Source organism: Ambystoma mexicanum, chromosome 9, assembly GCF_040938575.1.
Source record: "Ambystoma mexicanum isolate Mex_15411 chromosome 9, UKY_AmexF1_1, whole genome shotgun sequence".
Taxonomy (NCBI): Eukaryota; Metazoa; Chordata; class Amphibia; order Caudata; family Ambystomatidae; genus Ambystoma; species Ambystoma mexicanum.
The window spans coordinates 1536102248-1536118286 of NC_090931.1; the positions used below are offsets into that span (position 1 = coordinate 1536102248).

At 49.2% G+C, this 16039-nt stretch overlaps 1 protein-coding gene across 5 annotated transcripts in view; it reads left to right on the forward strand.

The window, feature by feature from the left end:
* LOC138489462 (zinc finger protein 154-like) overlaps positions 1-15603 on the forward strand; it is a 122718-nt gene extending 107115 nt beyond the window's left edge. For 4 of the 5 annotated variants that reach the window (XM_069617188.1, XM_069617186.1, XM_069617187.1 and 1 more), the window contains 2 exons: positions 2129-2266; positions 14322-15603. In XM_069617188.1, the coding sequence (XP_069473289.1) occupies positions 2129-2266; positions 14322-15190 (1007 nt within the window). In that variant the 3' untranslated portion in view covers positions 15191-15603. The remainder of the gene's footprint in view (positions 1-2128; positions 2267-14321) is intronic. The other variant, XM_069617189.1, reaches the window with a different exon arrangement.
* Positions 15604-16039: the final 436 nt, after the last annotated feature.

Below are 16039 nucleotides of genomic sequence, written 5' to 3' on the forward strand. Positions count from 1 at the left end.
GCCTGGTGGGGGGTGCCCCTGCACTGCTGGGGGGTGGGGGTGGTGGGAGACATGGGTGGGGGCCTGCTGGCAGGTGCCCCTGGTGGCTGGGGGGTGAGGGTGGTGGGAGACATGAGTGGGGGCCTGGTGGAGGGTGCCCCTGGTGGCTGGGGGGTGAGGGTGGTGGGAGACATGAGTGGGGGCCTGGTGGAGGGTGCCCCTGCACTGCTGGGGGGTGGGGGTGGTGGGAGACATGGGTGGGGGCCTGCTGGCAGGTGCCCCACAGTGCTGGGGGGTGGGGGTGGTGGGAGACATGAGTTGGGGCCTGGTGGAGGGTGCCCCTGCACTGCTGGGGGGTGGGGGTGGTGGGAGACATGGGTGGGGGCCTGCTGGCAGGTGCCCCTGGTGGCTGGGGGGTGGGGGTGGTGGGAGACATGAGTGGGGGCCTGGTGGTGGGTGCCCCTGCATTGCTGGGGGGTGGGGGTGGTGGGAGACATGGGTTGGACATGGGTGGGTCCTGCCAGCAGGCCCCCCACAGTGCTGGGGGGTGGGGGTGGTGGGAGACATGAGCAGGTGTGCAGGGTAGTCCCCTCTGGTGTGTGCTGCCTGCAGGGGCCGTGGAGGGTGTACAGGTAATGCCTGGGAGCACACAGCCAAATCGCGTGTGGAACTTCCCGCGCACCCCTGAAATCCACGTACCCGGCCAAATCGCGTGTGGAACTTCCCGCACACCCCTGAAATCCACATACCCTGACAAATCGCGTGTGGAACTTCCCGTGCACCCCTGAAATCCACGTACCCTGACAAATCGCGTGTGGAACTTCCCGCGCACCCCTGCAATCCACGTACCCAGCCATGTCGCGTGTGGAACTTCCCGCGCACCCCTGCAATCCACGTACCCTGACTAATCGCGTGTGGTACTTCCCGCGCACCCCTGAAATCCACGTACCCGGCCATATCGCGTGTGGAACTTCCCGCGCACCCCTGAAATCCACGTACCCAGCCATATCGCGTGTGCAACTTCCCGCGCACCCCTGAAATCCACGTACCCGGCCAAATCGCGTGTGGATCTTCCCGCGCACCCCTGAAATCCACGTACCCTGCCTAATCGCGTGTGGGACTTCCCGCGCACCCCTGAAATCCACGTACCCTGCCTAATCGCATGTGGGACTTCCCGCGCACCCCTGAAATCCACGTACCCTGCCTAATCGTGTGTGGGACTTCCCGCGCACCCCTGAAATCCACGTACCCTGACTAATCGCGTGTGGTACTTCCCGCGCACCCCTGAAATCCACGTACCTGGACATATCGCGTGTGGAACTTCCCGCGCACCCCTGTAATCCACGTACCCGGCCATATCGCGTGTGCAACTTCCCGCGCACCCCTGCAATCCACGTACCCGGCCAAATCGCGTGTGGAACTTCCCGCGCACCCCTGAAATCCACGTACCCTGACAAATCGCGTCCGCTATACACGCACACGTTTCTTTTTTCTCTCAGCGCGTGTCTGTGTTTGTGGGTACCCCTTTGTACGTCATTTGTCCTGGAGGGCCACAGTATTGGACATTCATCATGGCTGTATATAGGTGCTATTTGTTGGCGCACCTTTTAGCGCACATTTCTTCCAGGCGCAGAGACGCTACCGCCTGCTTTCTTGTGGCGGTCGTGTTTGTGCCTGTGCGCTGGTTTGAGCGTGCGCTTTTTTGCCCTATTCTATTCCATGAATACGTGTTGTAGGCGAGCGTGTGGGCGTTCCGCGCACTTGTACCCTGTGCTTCCCCCGTGACGCCCACATTTTGGCAAGTTGTTCCCCATTCCGAGTGTTACGCCCCGTGTTCCGCCTACTTTTGTTGCGTGCGCCGCGCTATGTGCGATTTTCGCTGTGGCCTGTGCGATTTTCGCTGTGACCTGGCGCACGCCGTTAGATGGCCTGTGCGCCAACGTGCGCCGCGCACTTTCTTATCGCACATCCGATGGTTTTCTCGCGCACGGCCTTCCATGAATCGATGTGCGCTGCTTTTCGTGCGATTTTCGCACTTGCACTGCGATTTTCGCTATTCCACTGCGATTCGCACGTTTTTGGCCACTTGCGCCGCGCTAATTATTCCATGAATCGGCCTGTCAGTATTTTATCACTTGTATAATAACAGGATTCATCATAAAAGAAGATGAAGTGAACTATTGCAGTGGCAATCAGGATGGCAAGAGGAAAGCAAGCACCAGCTGTGCCCAGAGGAAACCAAGCACCCGCTGTGCCCAGAGGAAACCAAGCACCAGCAGTCCTAGGGGTGAGTCAATCGTGCTTAAGACTGTGCTTCTGCAAGCTGTTAAATCGTCCCCAACTACCTTAGACATGTAGAAGAATGAACAACGCTCTCTCATCCGGGACGGCTACTGTCGACTTTACGCTAACTTAAATCACTGGGGGGGGTCATTACGACCTTGGAGGTAACCATGCTGAAATATGTGGCATGGTTACCCCCTTACCGGGTCCGGGTTCCTTAAATGAGGAATTACTGGACCATTCCAACCTTGGAGGACGCGGTAATTCCTCATTCAAGGAACCCGGACCCAGTACATCCCCATTCCCATTCGAACCCCCATAGGGCTCAATGGGGAGGGAGCTAACAACGGGGCCGTTAATAACAGGCCCGTTGTTAGCTCCCTGGTCTGCTAGCGGGACCCCCTAAGGGCACCTGGTTTTAGCATGCGCCCTTTGCGGGTCCCACAAGCAGACTCGTAATGGGGCGGTAAGGGGTTGACGGCTCCAGCACCATTACCAGCGCCGTCAGCCCCTTACCGCCTCACTCGGAATGACCCCCACTGTCCTTCTAAAAAATAAACTGCACGCTGAACCTGACAACCTATTTTTGAATGATCTCTAATTTGCTTTTTGCCAAATAGATGATTGAAAGCACAGTTAGTATGCGGCTTCAGTCATATGTCAAGACTAAATTCCTGCTGGACCTGCCTCAGCAGTTTTGGTCCTCTACACAGCACAGAAACTATTGTGTCCTGCATATTACAGGCCCATTACCACGGTCCCCTTTCTTTTAAAAATCCTGGATAGAGAAGCCTACCTGCAAATCCAGGAGTAACTAGAAACCAACACCCTCCTCGGCCTCAGGCAATCCGGCTTCAGACCAAGGCACGAGAAGGAGACGGCCCTGATTGACCTGAAAACTCAAATTGAACAACTAAAAGACAATGGCAAACTCGCCTTCCTCCTACTGCTTGACATGCCGACTGCCTTCGACCTGATCAATCACCAAGTCCTATGCAACCACCTTATCTCAGCAGCACACTTTTCAGACAAAGCTACCACCTGAGTCCAATCATTTTTGGAGAACAGATCAATAAGGGGATTCTCGCCATCATACTCCGCTGAACCAGCTCCAGTCACGTGCATAGTCCCCCAAGGCTCTTGTGTGGCGCCAACCCTCTACAATGTGTTTACGAAGCCCCTAGTCTATGACCTTGACCATTTGGGTGTCATCTACACTAATTATGCAGATGACACCCAAATACTCATCCCCATCATCGGTGACCACATAGTAGACTCCAAAGCACACAATGACATTTACCTTGTCTTTCAGGCTTGGATGGCACAACATGGGCTCTGTATTAATGACAATAAGACAGAGCTACTCCTCCTCTGATCACAACAATGACTCAGCAAGCGAGACACCAGCTACAACTTCATCATAGATGGCAACCCCATCAAGGTCTCGAAAGACGTAAAAACTCTTGGCATCCACTTAGACTCCACTCTAACCCTAGCTAGACAAACAAATGCGCTTAAGCGCTTTGAAACACACTGTGTATAGCCGCTATATAAATAAACTATCATATCATAAATGCAATAACGTCCTCTACGGCGTACACGCACAAACTTATCACTGCATGCAGACCATTTCTAACCACCAACAATTGCACCACCATAGCTAGAGCGGTTCCATGTAATTTCATCGTGGGATGTTTTTTCGCAGGGTTTTTTACCGCGATTTTTTTTTCTCCGAGAAAACCCATCGCATTATTTTTTTTGGAGGGTGGGGTGATGGGTTTTTGTGAAAAAACATCCTGCGACGAAAGGACGTCGTACAGCTCGAGCGTTAGTCCTGTCGGAACTCGACTATTGCAATGCGCTCTATCTAGGAACCAGCTGACATAATACTAACAAGCTACAAGTACTTCAAAACAACGCCATCAGGGCCACTATGAATATCCCTAGAGCCCAACATATTTCTGAAACTCAACACAGTCACAACTTGCTATCCGTCAACCAAAGAATTTACTTTAAATCACTGTCTCACGCACAAATGCCTCGCGAACCTCGCACCGATATACCTGTGAAATCTATTCTATCGCAACACCTCTGACCGACCCGTTGGAACTGCTCAAGCTCACTGCCTCAAGATCCCAAGGTTTAAACTACAGAAGGTGGGGGGCAGCAGCTTCCCTGTACTCGCTGCTAAACTGTAGAATACATCACCGAGCTCGCTCAGATCTGAACCTTCCTATCTCTCCTTTAGAAGCAAAGTCAAAATCTGACTACTAGCGCAAGAACATTAGCTCACCCACCCTAGACGCTCTTGCTCGGTATGGGCACCTTGCACAAAGGCTTAATGTAAAATTGTTTCATGCCCAATTGCCTTTGTTCAGCCCCCTTTTGTAAATCCTGTGCAATATGGAATGAATGTAATTAATTGTATAATGTATATAAGCAACTATGTAATGGAAATATGTAACTTTGTGAAGCTAAGAAATGCGCCCAGATGCCTAAGCGCTTAGTGCGCTTTACAAATAAACAAAATACAAATAGTAGATGATCTCAGACTAGAGGCTGATGCTGGCGTTGTCCAGGCACCGGTCCTTCTAGGCTCTTGGTGGCATTCGACACTGGCAGCCGCTCTATTCTTCTCAGTGCTCCTCTCACCTTCCTCTACGGCTGAGGCATACGAAAGAATGACCTGAATTGGATTGGGTCCTTGCTGCACCACAGGCAACAGCCAGGGCTTCTCCCTCTTGCCTTCCTCTACGACCCAGGCATACAGGATGTTGCCCTAAATTGAATCAGGCCCTTCCTGTATGACAGGCAATGACCTGGCCATCTAAATGCAGAGGCCCCAGGGCATGTTCCTCTCACTGCTCCTCTATGACTGAGGCATGTGGGGTTATGCCCTGAATTGGATCAGCTCCTGTCTCGATAAAACACAACAGGCCTGGCCATCTTCTGCAGCGTCCCCCAGGGCTCGTTCATCTCTCCTTCCTCTACGACCCAGGCATACAGAAGGACACCCTGAATTGGATCAGGTCAATCCTACATGAGAGGGAACAGTCTTGGCCCTCTAACTGCAGAGGCCATGAGGGGTTGTACTCTCCCGTTTAATGTTTACCTGCTTCCTCTGATGATATTATTAGTCATTTTTGGAACAAAACTCATAACTTCACCAACAATACCAAGCTTATTTTCAATCTGAAAGCAAACCAATCCTCAACTTTGCCAACTGTGTGAAACATGGGAGTGGCGTCTGCCACCTTCCATCTCCTTCCATGACCTTGTCAGACATGTGTATGGCGTCCAGGCAGAACATGTGGTCCTCATATTGGTAAGTCACCCTGATTGTCTAATTGGCTCATGGCTTATTTAGTGTAGAGTGGAGGAGTGAGCGGCAGAGTTCCCTCAGAGTCTGGGCTCTATTTCCTCAGTCGAGGAGTTGAGTGGAGGTCCTTGTCGGGTCTGCTAAGGGGCACATGCTAGTCCTTGGCACCCTTGCCTACAAAAGAACTAGGTGGGCTTTGATGAAGCAACTATATAACAAAGCGTGGCATAACACAACCTAACCAGCTACTATAACAAAACTGGTACCCGTTCCAAAAACAAAAGGGGAAATAAATAAATACAAAAAGGTGCAAAACTCTCTTGAAACTGAACATTCAGTTTAAAAAAAATGGATGGAATAGGGTTAGACATAGATTGGTTGAGGGACAGATTGGAAATCCTTCGGGGTGTGTGCGGGAAGATGTACATTCAATATTTACCGGTACCGGTAAACCCTTACCGCCTACCGTGTAATGAGGCCCAAAGTCTCTAACTGACCAACATTGCGCATAACATGGCCCAGTGACTTAACATGACCTGATGTTCCATAAACAGCGTAGTGTATTATACCATATCCATGACATTATTTGACAACCGTGCAGAACTTAGTAATCATAGCATGGGGCAGCATAGCGTAGCATAGCACTGGCATAGCATATGTAAATATTCCCTTCTCCATCCGGCTCCTTAGAATGGACTGCCCTAAATTCCGCAATACTGACCTGTGTCTCCTGTGGCTGGTTTGACACGCACTCAAGCCCTCACAAACACCATACTTCTTCCTTGAATCACCCTTGCCGTATTTGTACCCTTCTTCCCACTACTTTACCTCTTCCCTTGGCTGGGGGCACAACAGGCCAATTGCCAGGAAAGCCTCTGCATGTTGAGACCTTTACTGTGGTCATTTGGTGCAGTAGGCAATATTTCTAACATAACATAACTAATTCTCCTCCTCATCCTCTTTCTTGCTACTTCTGCTTCACCAATCCTCTTCCCACTGGCCTTTTCTGTTTACCCTCACACCATGACCTAGTCACCCCTTATGGTGGTCAATACCCCACACTTCAGGCAATCCTTTGCGCAGTAAGGCGACTACATTGGTCATTGGCACAGTATGAAAGCAGAGAAGCCTAGCATGAGTTTAGATTCCATTATATTACTTAAAATGCCTTCAGGACCACCTATGTACCTGGCCCACACATAGTGTGTGTTTAAGGGGCATCAGTATTTTGCAGGGTTCCTCTAAGGGGCCCAGGGCCCAAGCTAGGGCCAGGCACAGTCCCTGTGGTGCACTAATGCCTATTTTCGTTGCAGCTCACTGGGCCGTCAATTTAGTCTATGCTTCCCAGCAAGCTGCAGTGTCTTAAAGTACGCGAAGGAAGACCGCATGTGAGCACTATGCAAGACACCAACACAAAGTCACAGTATTTCAAATGAAGCGACAATGTGCCAGTTGCCAGCTTCCTCTTCTCATGGACTCGGAAAGCACTCCCAAATGATTTCTTGTAGTATGGACATAGCACCTCCCGTTGAAAGGGCAGAACAGCTGGTCTCCGGGGGAATGAAGCAGAGAGCCGCGCGGGACATTCCTCTTCCGGTTAGCTCGCTCTCCTCTTGTTGCCAGTGAAGCTTCAGAGGAGCAGACCTCCACGATGGGAGTGGTTAATCTAAAGGGGTGTGCATGTATGTATGTATGTATGTGTGTGTCTGTGTGTCTTGGCGGGCTGGTACTGTGTTTGGGCAGTTGGGGTGAACATTTGTAAAATGTATTTTGTCAAATTATTTCCTGGTCCGGTGGTTTTTCTAGTCCTCCTCTAGATCCCTATGTTGTTCGGGGCTTGGCCCCAACTCCTGTCCCCTGTCCCCCAGCACACACGCTAATATCCCATTTGGGACTTGCTACCTTCCTGTTGTCCTTTCGCTGCATTACGTTGTTATTTGTTTGGCATGTGCACAGCACCTAAGTGTTCTGTGGCAAATCCAGGGAATCCATCCCTGCTCCCTCAGGGGGAGCCGCCTCTGTTGGGACTAGGTAGGTGAGCTCACTAAGCTTAACAACCCCTAGGGGACAAGAGATGCAGAATCTCCCTGGGGGCAACTCCCCCCTTAGTGAACAAGAATCCCCCAAAGGGATTTTATTCAGCCCCCCCCCCCCTACTTGTTTGTTGGCATTACAATGTCTATTGGGGTGCATGGCCGTTTTGAAATGGCTGGTAGGATTTCTGACCCTTTAATGATACCATCATTACATGAATCACAGAAACAAGGAATTGTTACAGCTTGAAATATAAAGCGCAAGTAAAACTGGCACACAGTGGGAAGGAAGGCGAGAAGAAAATCTCACACAATGAAGCACAGGACAAGAGTCCCTCCCAGATGATGTAGACAAGAAGCAGCCACACGCTACCGGTGTGTAGAGCACAGGCGTGCACCATCCTGCGGAACGCTACTCTCTCGTATGCAGTGCCAAGCCAGTTAGATGTGACCTAAAAGAAGGCACAACCGCATCTGAAGTGGTCAACCAGCGCAAGAAGCAGGTGACCTGTCAAGCACTTATTAGGGGGGACGGAGCGGTCCCGACAGAGGGACACCGAAGCCTGCAAAGGAACCCGAGGGGCGGGTTCACTACATCTGGGTGTACGCAGTGGTTTCAGGGAAGCTAGAGCAGGGCGGTGATATCCTGCCAAACCTAAGCCTGGGAGACAAGGACTATACCCACCAGAGTCAGGGTGAGAAGCAAAATAGCCCAAACGGGGCAGAGAGAATCAGCAACCCGAAGCAGGGTGCGAGCCAAGCAATCCAAAGTGCGAATGAGAGAAATAGTTACCCGAGTCAGGGTGAAAACCTAGATACCCCAACCCGGGGACAGTGAATCAACAACCCAATACTGGGTGAGATCCAAGAACCCCCATTCCGGGGCAGGAGACAAATACCCCACGCTGGGATGAAAGCCAAAGAGACCCTAAGAAGGGCAAGAAACAGAATACCCCAGGACAGGGCAGAGGGAAAGGACTCGTACCCTAAGATGGGGTGAGGGAGGCTGTACTCCAAGGCATGAGGACAACTATCTGACCCACAGGGTGAAAGACTCTTGTTACAAGATGAGAGGAAGAATAGAACAACTTTGTGAAGCTCTGAACTGTGTAGCTGAAAAGAAACCAAAAAGACATTAGAGTGGAGTGCAGAAACCAGCCACCAATATCTTGGAAGAGACTTACCAGATCCTTCTGGTTAAAGCTTACGTTAACCCCTTTCTGTTAGTGGTAGGGACAGACATGTATTTATTTATTTTTTACATTTGTAGAGCACGTAGAACCCACAGGCATTGAGATGCTGGTTACGAAAAGGTGCAGTGCAAGCAGGGGGGCAGGGGAAGTGGGTGTGAAGATAAGTAGGAAGAAAATAGTTAGTTACAACAGTTCAGTGTCCATGGGACAAGACGTTTTTAAGTGTTTTCTGTGAGGCAAATGCGGTCAGTGGAATACAATGATATTCGATTGTTTTCTGGAAGGCCAGTACGAGGGCTCAGAGCGTAGGTGAGGAGGTACGTTTTTCCATAATCATGCAGCAATGACTGGGAAGCTGGAGCTCACTGCTCTGGTATGTCTGAAACGCGGGGTAGTACATCTGTGGCTGTAGATCGATCTATTTGGTCTAGACGAGTTGTTCTTATTAGATCCATCTGCGAGAGGTAAGGCAGTGCAGAGTTGGAAAGGCACCGATGAGTGATGGATAGTATTTTAAAGTTGACCCATTCTCTGACAGGTAGCCAATGAGCAGCTTTTCTATGAATTGAGACATGTGGCCTCATTACGGGTCCGGTGGTAATCCTGCCAGTGCTACCGGTGGGATGCCGCTGGACCCGTAAAAAAGAAAACTGACCGCCACCTGACTTCCCAGTGCCACCGGGCTAGTACAAGTCCTGCGGTTGGGAAGTAAGGCATCAGTAATTTAGTTAATCCCCATTCCCATTTGCAACTCCACCGTTGTTAACGGTGCCGTTGCTCCTGCGACAGCTTTGCCTACCGTGACCACTGTGCCCGGCAGGCTCAGACCTGTCGGGTACAGCAGCTCTGGAAACAAGGGTGCCGGTGAGCTTACTGGCACCCTTATATATTCCGGACCGGGAAACTCGGCATGAGGCCCATGGTCACGTGTGGAAAGGTCTATGGAGGCCTAGATGGTATTGTTCTGGATGGTCTGGAGCTTGTTAAGGTTACGCTCCAGCGAGGAGGGAGTTGCTGTAGTCCCACTGAGAGACAATTACTGCTCTAGCTATGGTCAGATTGTCTTACCAGGAGAGGAAGTGTTTGGTTGCGTTCAAGAGTTTTGTGGTATGTTCAACTGAGGACGCAATTGTGTTAACATGGCAGGTCATGCACAGGCTTGAGTCGAGATCGACGCCTCACGTTTTAACAGCAGAGGAAACGGGAATGGTGAAGGCACAGTAGGCTGGGTCAAATTTAGCTAGACATGAGGGAGGGGCCTACGATCAAGATCTGACTTGTCATTATTAAGGCAGAGTTGGTTTGTGGCCATCCTGGTTTAAATGGTGTCATAAATTCTGTTGATTTGATTGGAATCGTTTTCATATTTGCCGGAGAGGGGGATGAGGATCTGGGTATCATTGGCATAGATTCTGTATGAGATACCCAGATAGTCGAAGAGTGGTTTTGTATAGATATTGTACAAGGTTGGTGATGCACAGGAGCCCTGTGGGACTCCAAAGGGAACTTGAGTTGGGTGGTCAGCTGCACTACCTGTGTAGATGCAGGCAGTTCTGTTGGCAAGGAATGAAGCAATCCATTTGGTGGCCGTAGGAGAGAAGTTGGCTGTTGTAGTAAGGTGGTGGCAGAGATTTGGTTGTTGACCAAGTGAAATGCTGCCAAAGGATCTAGGAGAAGGCCAAGGTTGCCAGTGTCACGGATGTCATCCAACTGGTTTTTAAGGTTTAGGAGGGCAGATTCAGTGCCATGCCCTGGACGGAAGCCTGTTTGTTGTGGGCTGAGGATTTGATGTAGTTCCAAGTAGGCTTGTATCTGAATGTAAGCAGCACAGTCTCAGATCTTTAGCAGGAAAGGAACCATGGTGATAGGCTTGTAGTTGGTAGGAATGATGGGGTCAAGGGAGGCTTTTTGGATGAGTAGCGAGTTCCACGCTTCCTTGAGGTTAGGTGGGATAAAGTGTTTGGCAAATGAAGAATTAATGAATGCAGTGATTATGGGGGTGAGGCCTTGGTACAGTCCGTGATAAGGGGAGCTTTAGGTTAGATTAGGTTTGGACAGTGGACGGCTTTATGTTGTAAGACATCCTGACAGGCACCATTTGTTATTTTCTTTATGGAACAGGTAAAATCCTCCTTGGATGCAGGGATAAGATGGGCCTTACACATTTCTGTTAATTAAACATTATTGCAAAGTTGTCCTCTTGCATGTCTCCTGAGTCTGACCTGCCACAGTTCTCTCACTAGTGGCCGCCAATGGACTCTGTACCCCAGGGCCTTATTGCAAGTGAGTTTCCCAATAATTCTAAAACTGAAGTGGAAATAGTAAATACAGAAATTCTGGAGATATATTAGTCATTTTCCACTAAATATCATAGGAGAAAATAGTTTACTATTCAAACTTCAGTCCTAAAATATTTGTGGCATCTTCTTTGATTTTGGACTCCTATGGGGAGAGCTATTGCCAGCGGTTCTTTGGGAGAAGGATAATGTATAATTATCTGGGCAATGACAGCATTCAGAGCCCTATAATCCACACAGAACCCAAGTTCTGATGTACCAGCTGTTGGCACTAAGACCACAGGACTGGACCAGGGATTACTGGAAGGCTCAATCACTCCTAGATCCAGCATCTTGTTGACCTCAGTCTTGATGTAGGATCTTACCATGTCTGACATTCTGTATTCCCTACCTTTGGTAGGCTCACTATCAATCTTGTGTTTTCACCAAAGTGTCAAACCTGGAGTCAGTGAGAACAAGGAGGAGAATTGCCTGAGGAAAGTTCTTACTTCCCCTTGTTGGTCAGAAGTCAGGTGAGGGGCCACATGGACACCCTCAATTGAGTCATCTGAAGGACCATTCTGGAATAGGTCAAGTAGAGGTTCTAAATCTTCCTCATCCATATCTGAAACCAGTAGCAGTGCAGCTATTTCAACCCGCGGGATGAAAGCCTTTAGCCTATTCATGTTAAACACTTTTGGGGCCTGTCCAGGCCTTCTAAGGTCCACCAAATAGTTAACCTCACCCAGCTTCTGCACAACTGTGTAAGGGCCTGACCATGTATCCCTTAGGGCTCTAGGCCTTATGGGATTCATGAGAAGGACTTCTTGACCTGGGGTAAAGTGAACAAGTGAAGCTTTCTGGTCATACCAATGTTTGACCAATGCCTGATCAGCCTTCAACTTATCACTTGTTTCAGCCTTCAGGGGGACCATCCCCTTCTTTAAACCCAAGACATAGGCCCTCACTATAACTCTGGTGGTAGCCGTGCCCTTATTAAGGGCACAGCTGCCGCCAGAGTTGTTTTTTTTTCCGGCACCCGAGAATGGGCAGTAACCGGGTCATGCCGAGTTTGGCGGACCTGCTAATTGCCCATTTGCGGGTGCCGTCATGGCCTGCCTCCCGATCCCCATTCGACTCCCAAGGGCCAGAATGGGGGTCGGGAGCATGGTTGCACAGGCACCGTTTATAAAGGTGCTGGTGCAATCATGAGTTCTGCTCGCGGGTGCCAGTATGCACGCCTGGTCAGACCGGGCGTGCAGTCCGGCACCGGCCAGCAGAACTCGTAGTGTGGTGGAGAGGTAACAACGGCACCGGTAGCACTACCGGCGCCGTTGTTGGCTTTCCGCTACACTCATAATGAGGCCCATAGTCCACTACATTGGTAGTGACAGGAGGAGTCGGGAGCTCCCACCCTTCCTTTACTATGGCCAATGGTCCCCTTACAGAAGAACCTTGAAGGGGCTAAAGCCAGCCCACTCTTGAGGGACCTCGCTGTAGGCAAAGAGTAAGCATGGCAACAGGAGATCCTGTTTTCTCCTTTTGAGGTTCTTCCAGAGCCCCAATCATGCTTTTGAGAGTTCTATTAAACCTCTCAACTAAGCCATTTGTTTGTGGATGATAAACTGATGAAAACCTATAAGTAACCCCACACTCCTTCCACATTGCTTGCATATACGTGGACATAAAGTTGCCGTCTCTTTCAGACACAACTTCTTTAGGGAAGCCAACCCCAGTAAATATGCCAAGTAAAGCTTTAGCAACTAACTTGGCAGTCACTGTCTTCCTTCAATGAGATGGCTTCAGGATATCTGGTGGAATGGTTGTCCAGCACCAAGATAAACCTATGGCCAGAGGATGTCTGAGGGTCAACGGGACCAACAATGTCAATCCCTACCCTTTCAAATGGCACTCCCACAACAGGGAGTGGCACCAATGGAGCTGGGATTGTTGTGCTACATGCCAAATGTCTGGAAAAAGTGGCTCAACTACTGCAATGACTTTCTACTTGCACCCCCATCTTGGGACAGTAGAAGGGCATGGATAACCTTTGCTTGATACTCTTGATCGCATGGTGACCAGCAAGGGGGACTTCATGCGCCAGTAGATGTGGTAATCATAGTACTAGTAGTAGGGTTACTACCAGTAGATGTGGTCATGGTAGTACAAGTACCAGTAGTACGGGTACTACTGGAAGATGTGGTAGCATACGTACCAGTAGTAGGGTTACTACCACTAAATGCAGTAGTAGTACCAGAAGTAGGGTTATTAACAGTATTATTGCTATGACTTCTACCAGGAGAAGTAGCAGCTGTAGACATGTTTTAATAGCATCAATGGTCACAATACAGCTACTACGGGCAGAGTACTACTACTTCAACCTATTGTACTACTTACAGTACTACTACTACTAATAATACTGCTACTAGTAGTGCACCATCTGCTCCTGGTGGTAGTGAACATATTACTGGTAATATTACTACCAGCAGAAGTGCTAATACTGTATAATTTGTTACTGGTGGTGGTAATAGTATTGCATCTGCTGCTGCTACTACTACTCTTAATAGTCCTATGTTTTCTGATAGTGCTTCAACTGGTTACTGCTAAAGGTACTGCAACTGGTAGTATGGCTCCTACCATTTAGAGTAGTAGTATTACTTCTAATAGTAAAGCTACTACTACTATTGCTGGGGCAGAATTGGTAGGTAGGTAAACTTGGTGTCGAGTAAAAGAAGATGCAGCCTGCCGTGCCTTATAGTTATTAACAGAACCACAGCATTCACATTTCACGAACCTATTTCTTCGGATACATTTTTCATTGATAACAAAAACGCTGCATCAAAAACATGGGCTATATACCCAGGTTTCCCATGGTCATCATACAATGCAATGCAGCATTGAGCAGATTCTCAGCACAGGCTACTGGTGTTTTGGTCATAACTTTATCAATAATTAAAAAAATCGCCTGCCATGTATATGGTGTATGTTTGTACTTCTTGATCCGGGAAAGTTTCCAAAGGGGTGATTTGTATTTTGTTCTTTTAGATGATTAATGAGTGAAATCTCTGCTACTTTTTGCAGCTTCATTCTGGTGCACTGAAGACAAGTGCATTTCTTCAGGATCTCCCATAGCGTTGCTAGGAAACGGGGCAGTAATTCAGAGCTCAACACCAATTCTATTGCTTTTCAGTTGTACGATGGTGGAAATTAATGCTTGTAATCTCTGCTTCTTTTATAGGAAATGGAGCCAAGTGCTTAAAGTTGAACCCCGGTCGATGCAGCTCCTGTGATCAGAGCTTCACCAAGAACTCCCAACTCCTGGCCCACATGAGGGTCCACAAAAACAAAAAAGCCTTTACCTGCAACATCTGTGGGGACTGCTGCCCTAACCGGTCAAGTCTTAGTGTACACAAAAAATTACACATAGACAAGGATCGCTATAACTGTATGGAGTGTGGGAAAACCTTCACTACACTCTCAAATATGTACCAGCATCAGAAGACTCATACTGGAGAGCGACCATACCAGTGTACAGAGTGTGAGAAAAGCTTCACCTATAACTCGCATCTTTACAGACACCAAAAGATCCATACAGGAGAGCGACCATACCAGTGCACTGATTGTGGGAAAACCTTCATTTATGACTCTCACCTTTACAGACATCAGAAGATCCATACTGGGGAGCGACCATACCAGTGCAGTGAGTGTGAGAAAAGCTTTGTTTATAGCTTGCATCTTTATAGACATCAGAAGACCCATACTGGGGAGCGACCATATCAGTGTACAGAGTGTGAGAAAAGCTTTCCTCAGAGAACAGTTCTCCATATTCATCAGAGAATCCATACTGGGGAAAAGCCCCATCAGTGCACAGAGTGCAACAAAAGATTCAGTGACCCCTCAGCACTGAGGAATCATCGAAGGACCCATACAGGGGAGAAGCCTTTTCAATGCACAGAGTGCAAGAAAAGGTTCACTGACTCCTCTACATTGAGGAATCACCGACGGACTCATACTGGAGAGAAGCCGTATGAGTGCACGGAATGTGGTAAGCACTTTACTCTGCAATCAAACTTGAGAAAACATCAGAGATCCCATGCGGGAGAGTGATCCTACAAGTGCGTGCAGTGTTAGAAAAGCTTCCCTCCGAGTCCAGAGCTCTATAGCCATCATAGGGTCAATATAGAGGAAAAGCCCTACGATTGCACAGAGTGCAAGAAATTATTGAATCACTCGGCTCTAAGAAGGCATTGGAGGACCAGTACTGGGGAGAAGCCCTGTGAATGTCCAGTCGTTCCTCAGCTATGTACCCTCATCAGAGGATTCATAGTGGGAGAAGCCCAATGAAGGCACAGAACACAGAATACTAAAAATAATGTTTGTGAATCCTCGTCTTTGAGTATGCATCAGAGATCTTATCCTGGGGTCAAACACCACCAGAATACAGATTTAGGACAACTTCACTCAGAGGTTGAATCTGACACAATCCCGGAGGATTGTCTCCCGCCCCACCCCCCCCCCCCCCCCCCTGGGCTAACGTCCCTCTGCTGCTGTGACTGGGGCCTGGTCCCTTCTGAGCCATACAGGGGCCAGACTAGCCCCCCTATCAGTCCTCCCAGCATCCATTCCCAGCACTTGCCCTCAGGCACCCTTCTCTGGAGTAACCCAACCTGGTCCACCCTGTCCTTTGCACTTATCCTCCCTTCCTTCTCTCTTTCCCCTGGCACTTGCCGTCTTGCCCTCCCCGTTCTTGCTTACCGCCCCCCTTTTGGGCACCCCCTCCTACACTTCTCCCCCTGCACTTACCACCTTTTGTCTTGCACTTGCACGGTAGGATTGTCACATGGCCAATATAAACGTTATTGTTGTTTTTGTCATTTTCTTTCCCATGTCCCCATCCCCCAAATGTGCCTTGTGGTGCCTGGAAACACTTGTTTATAGGCACCATACGAATGCCCA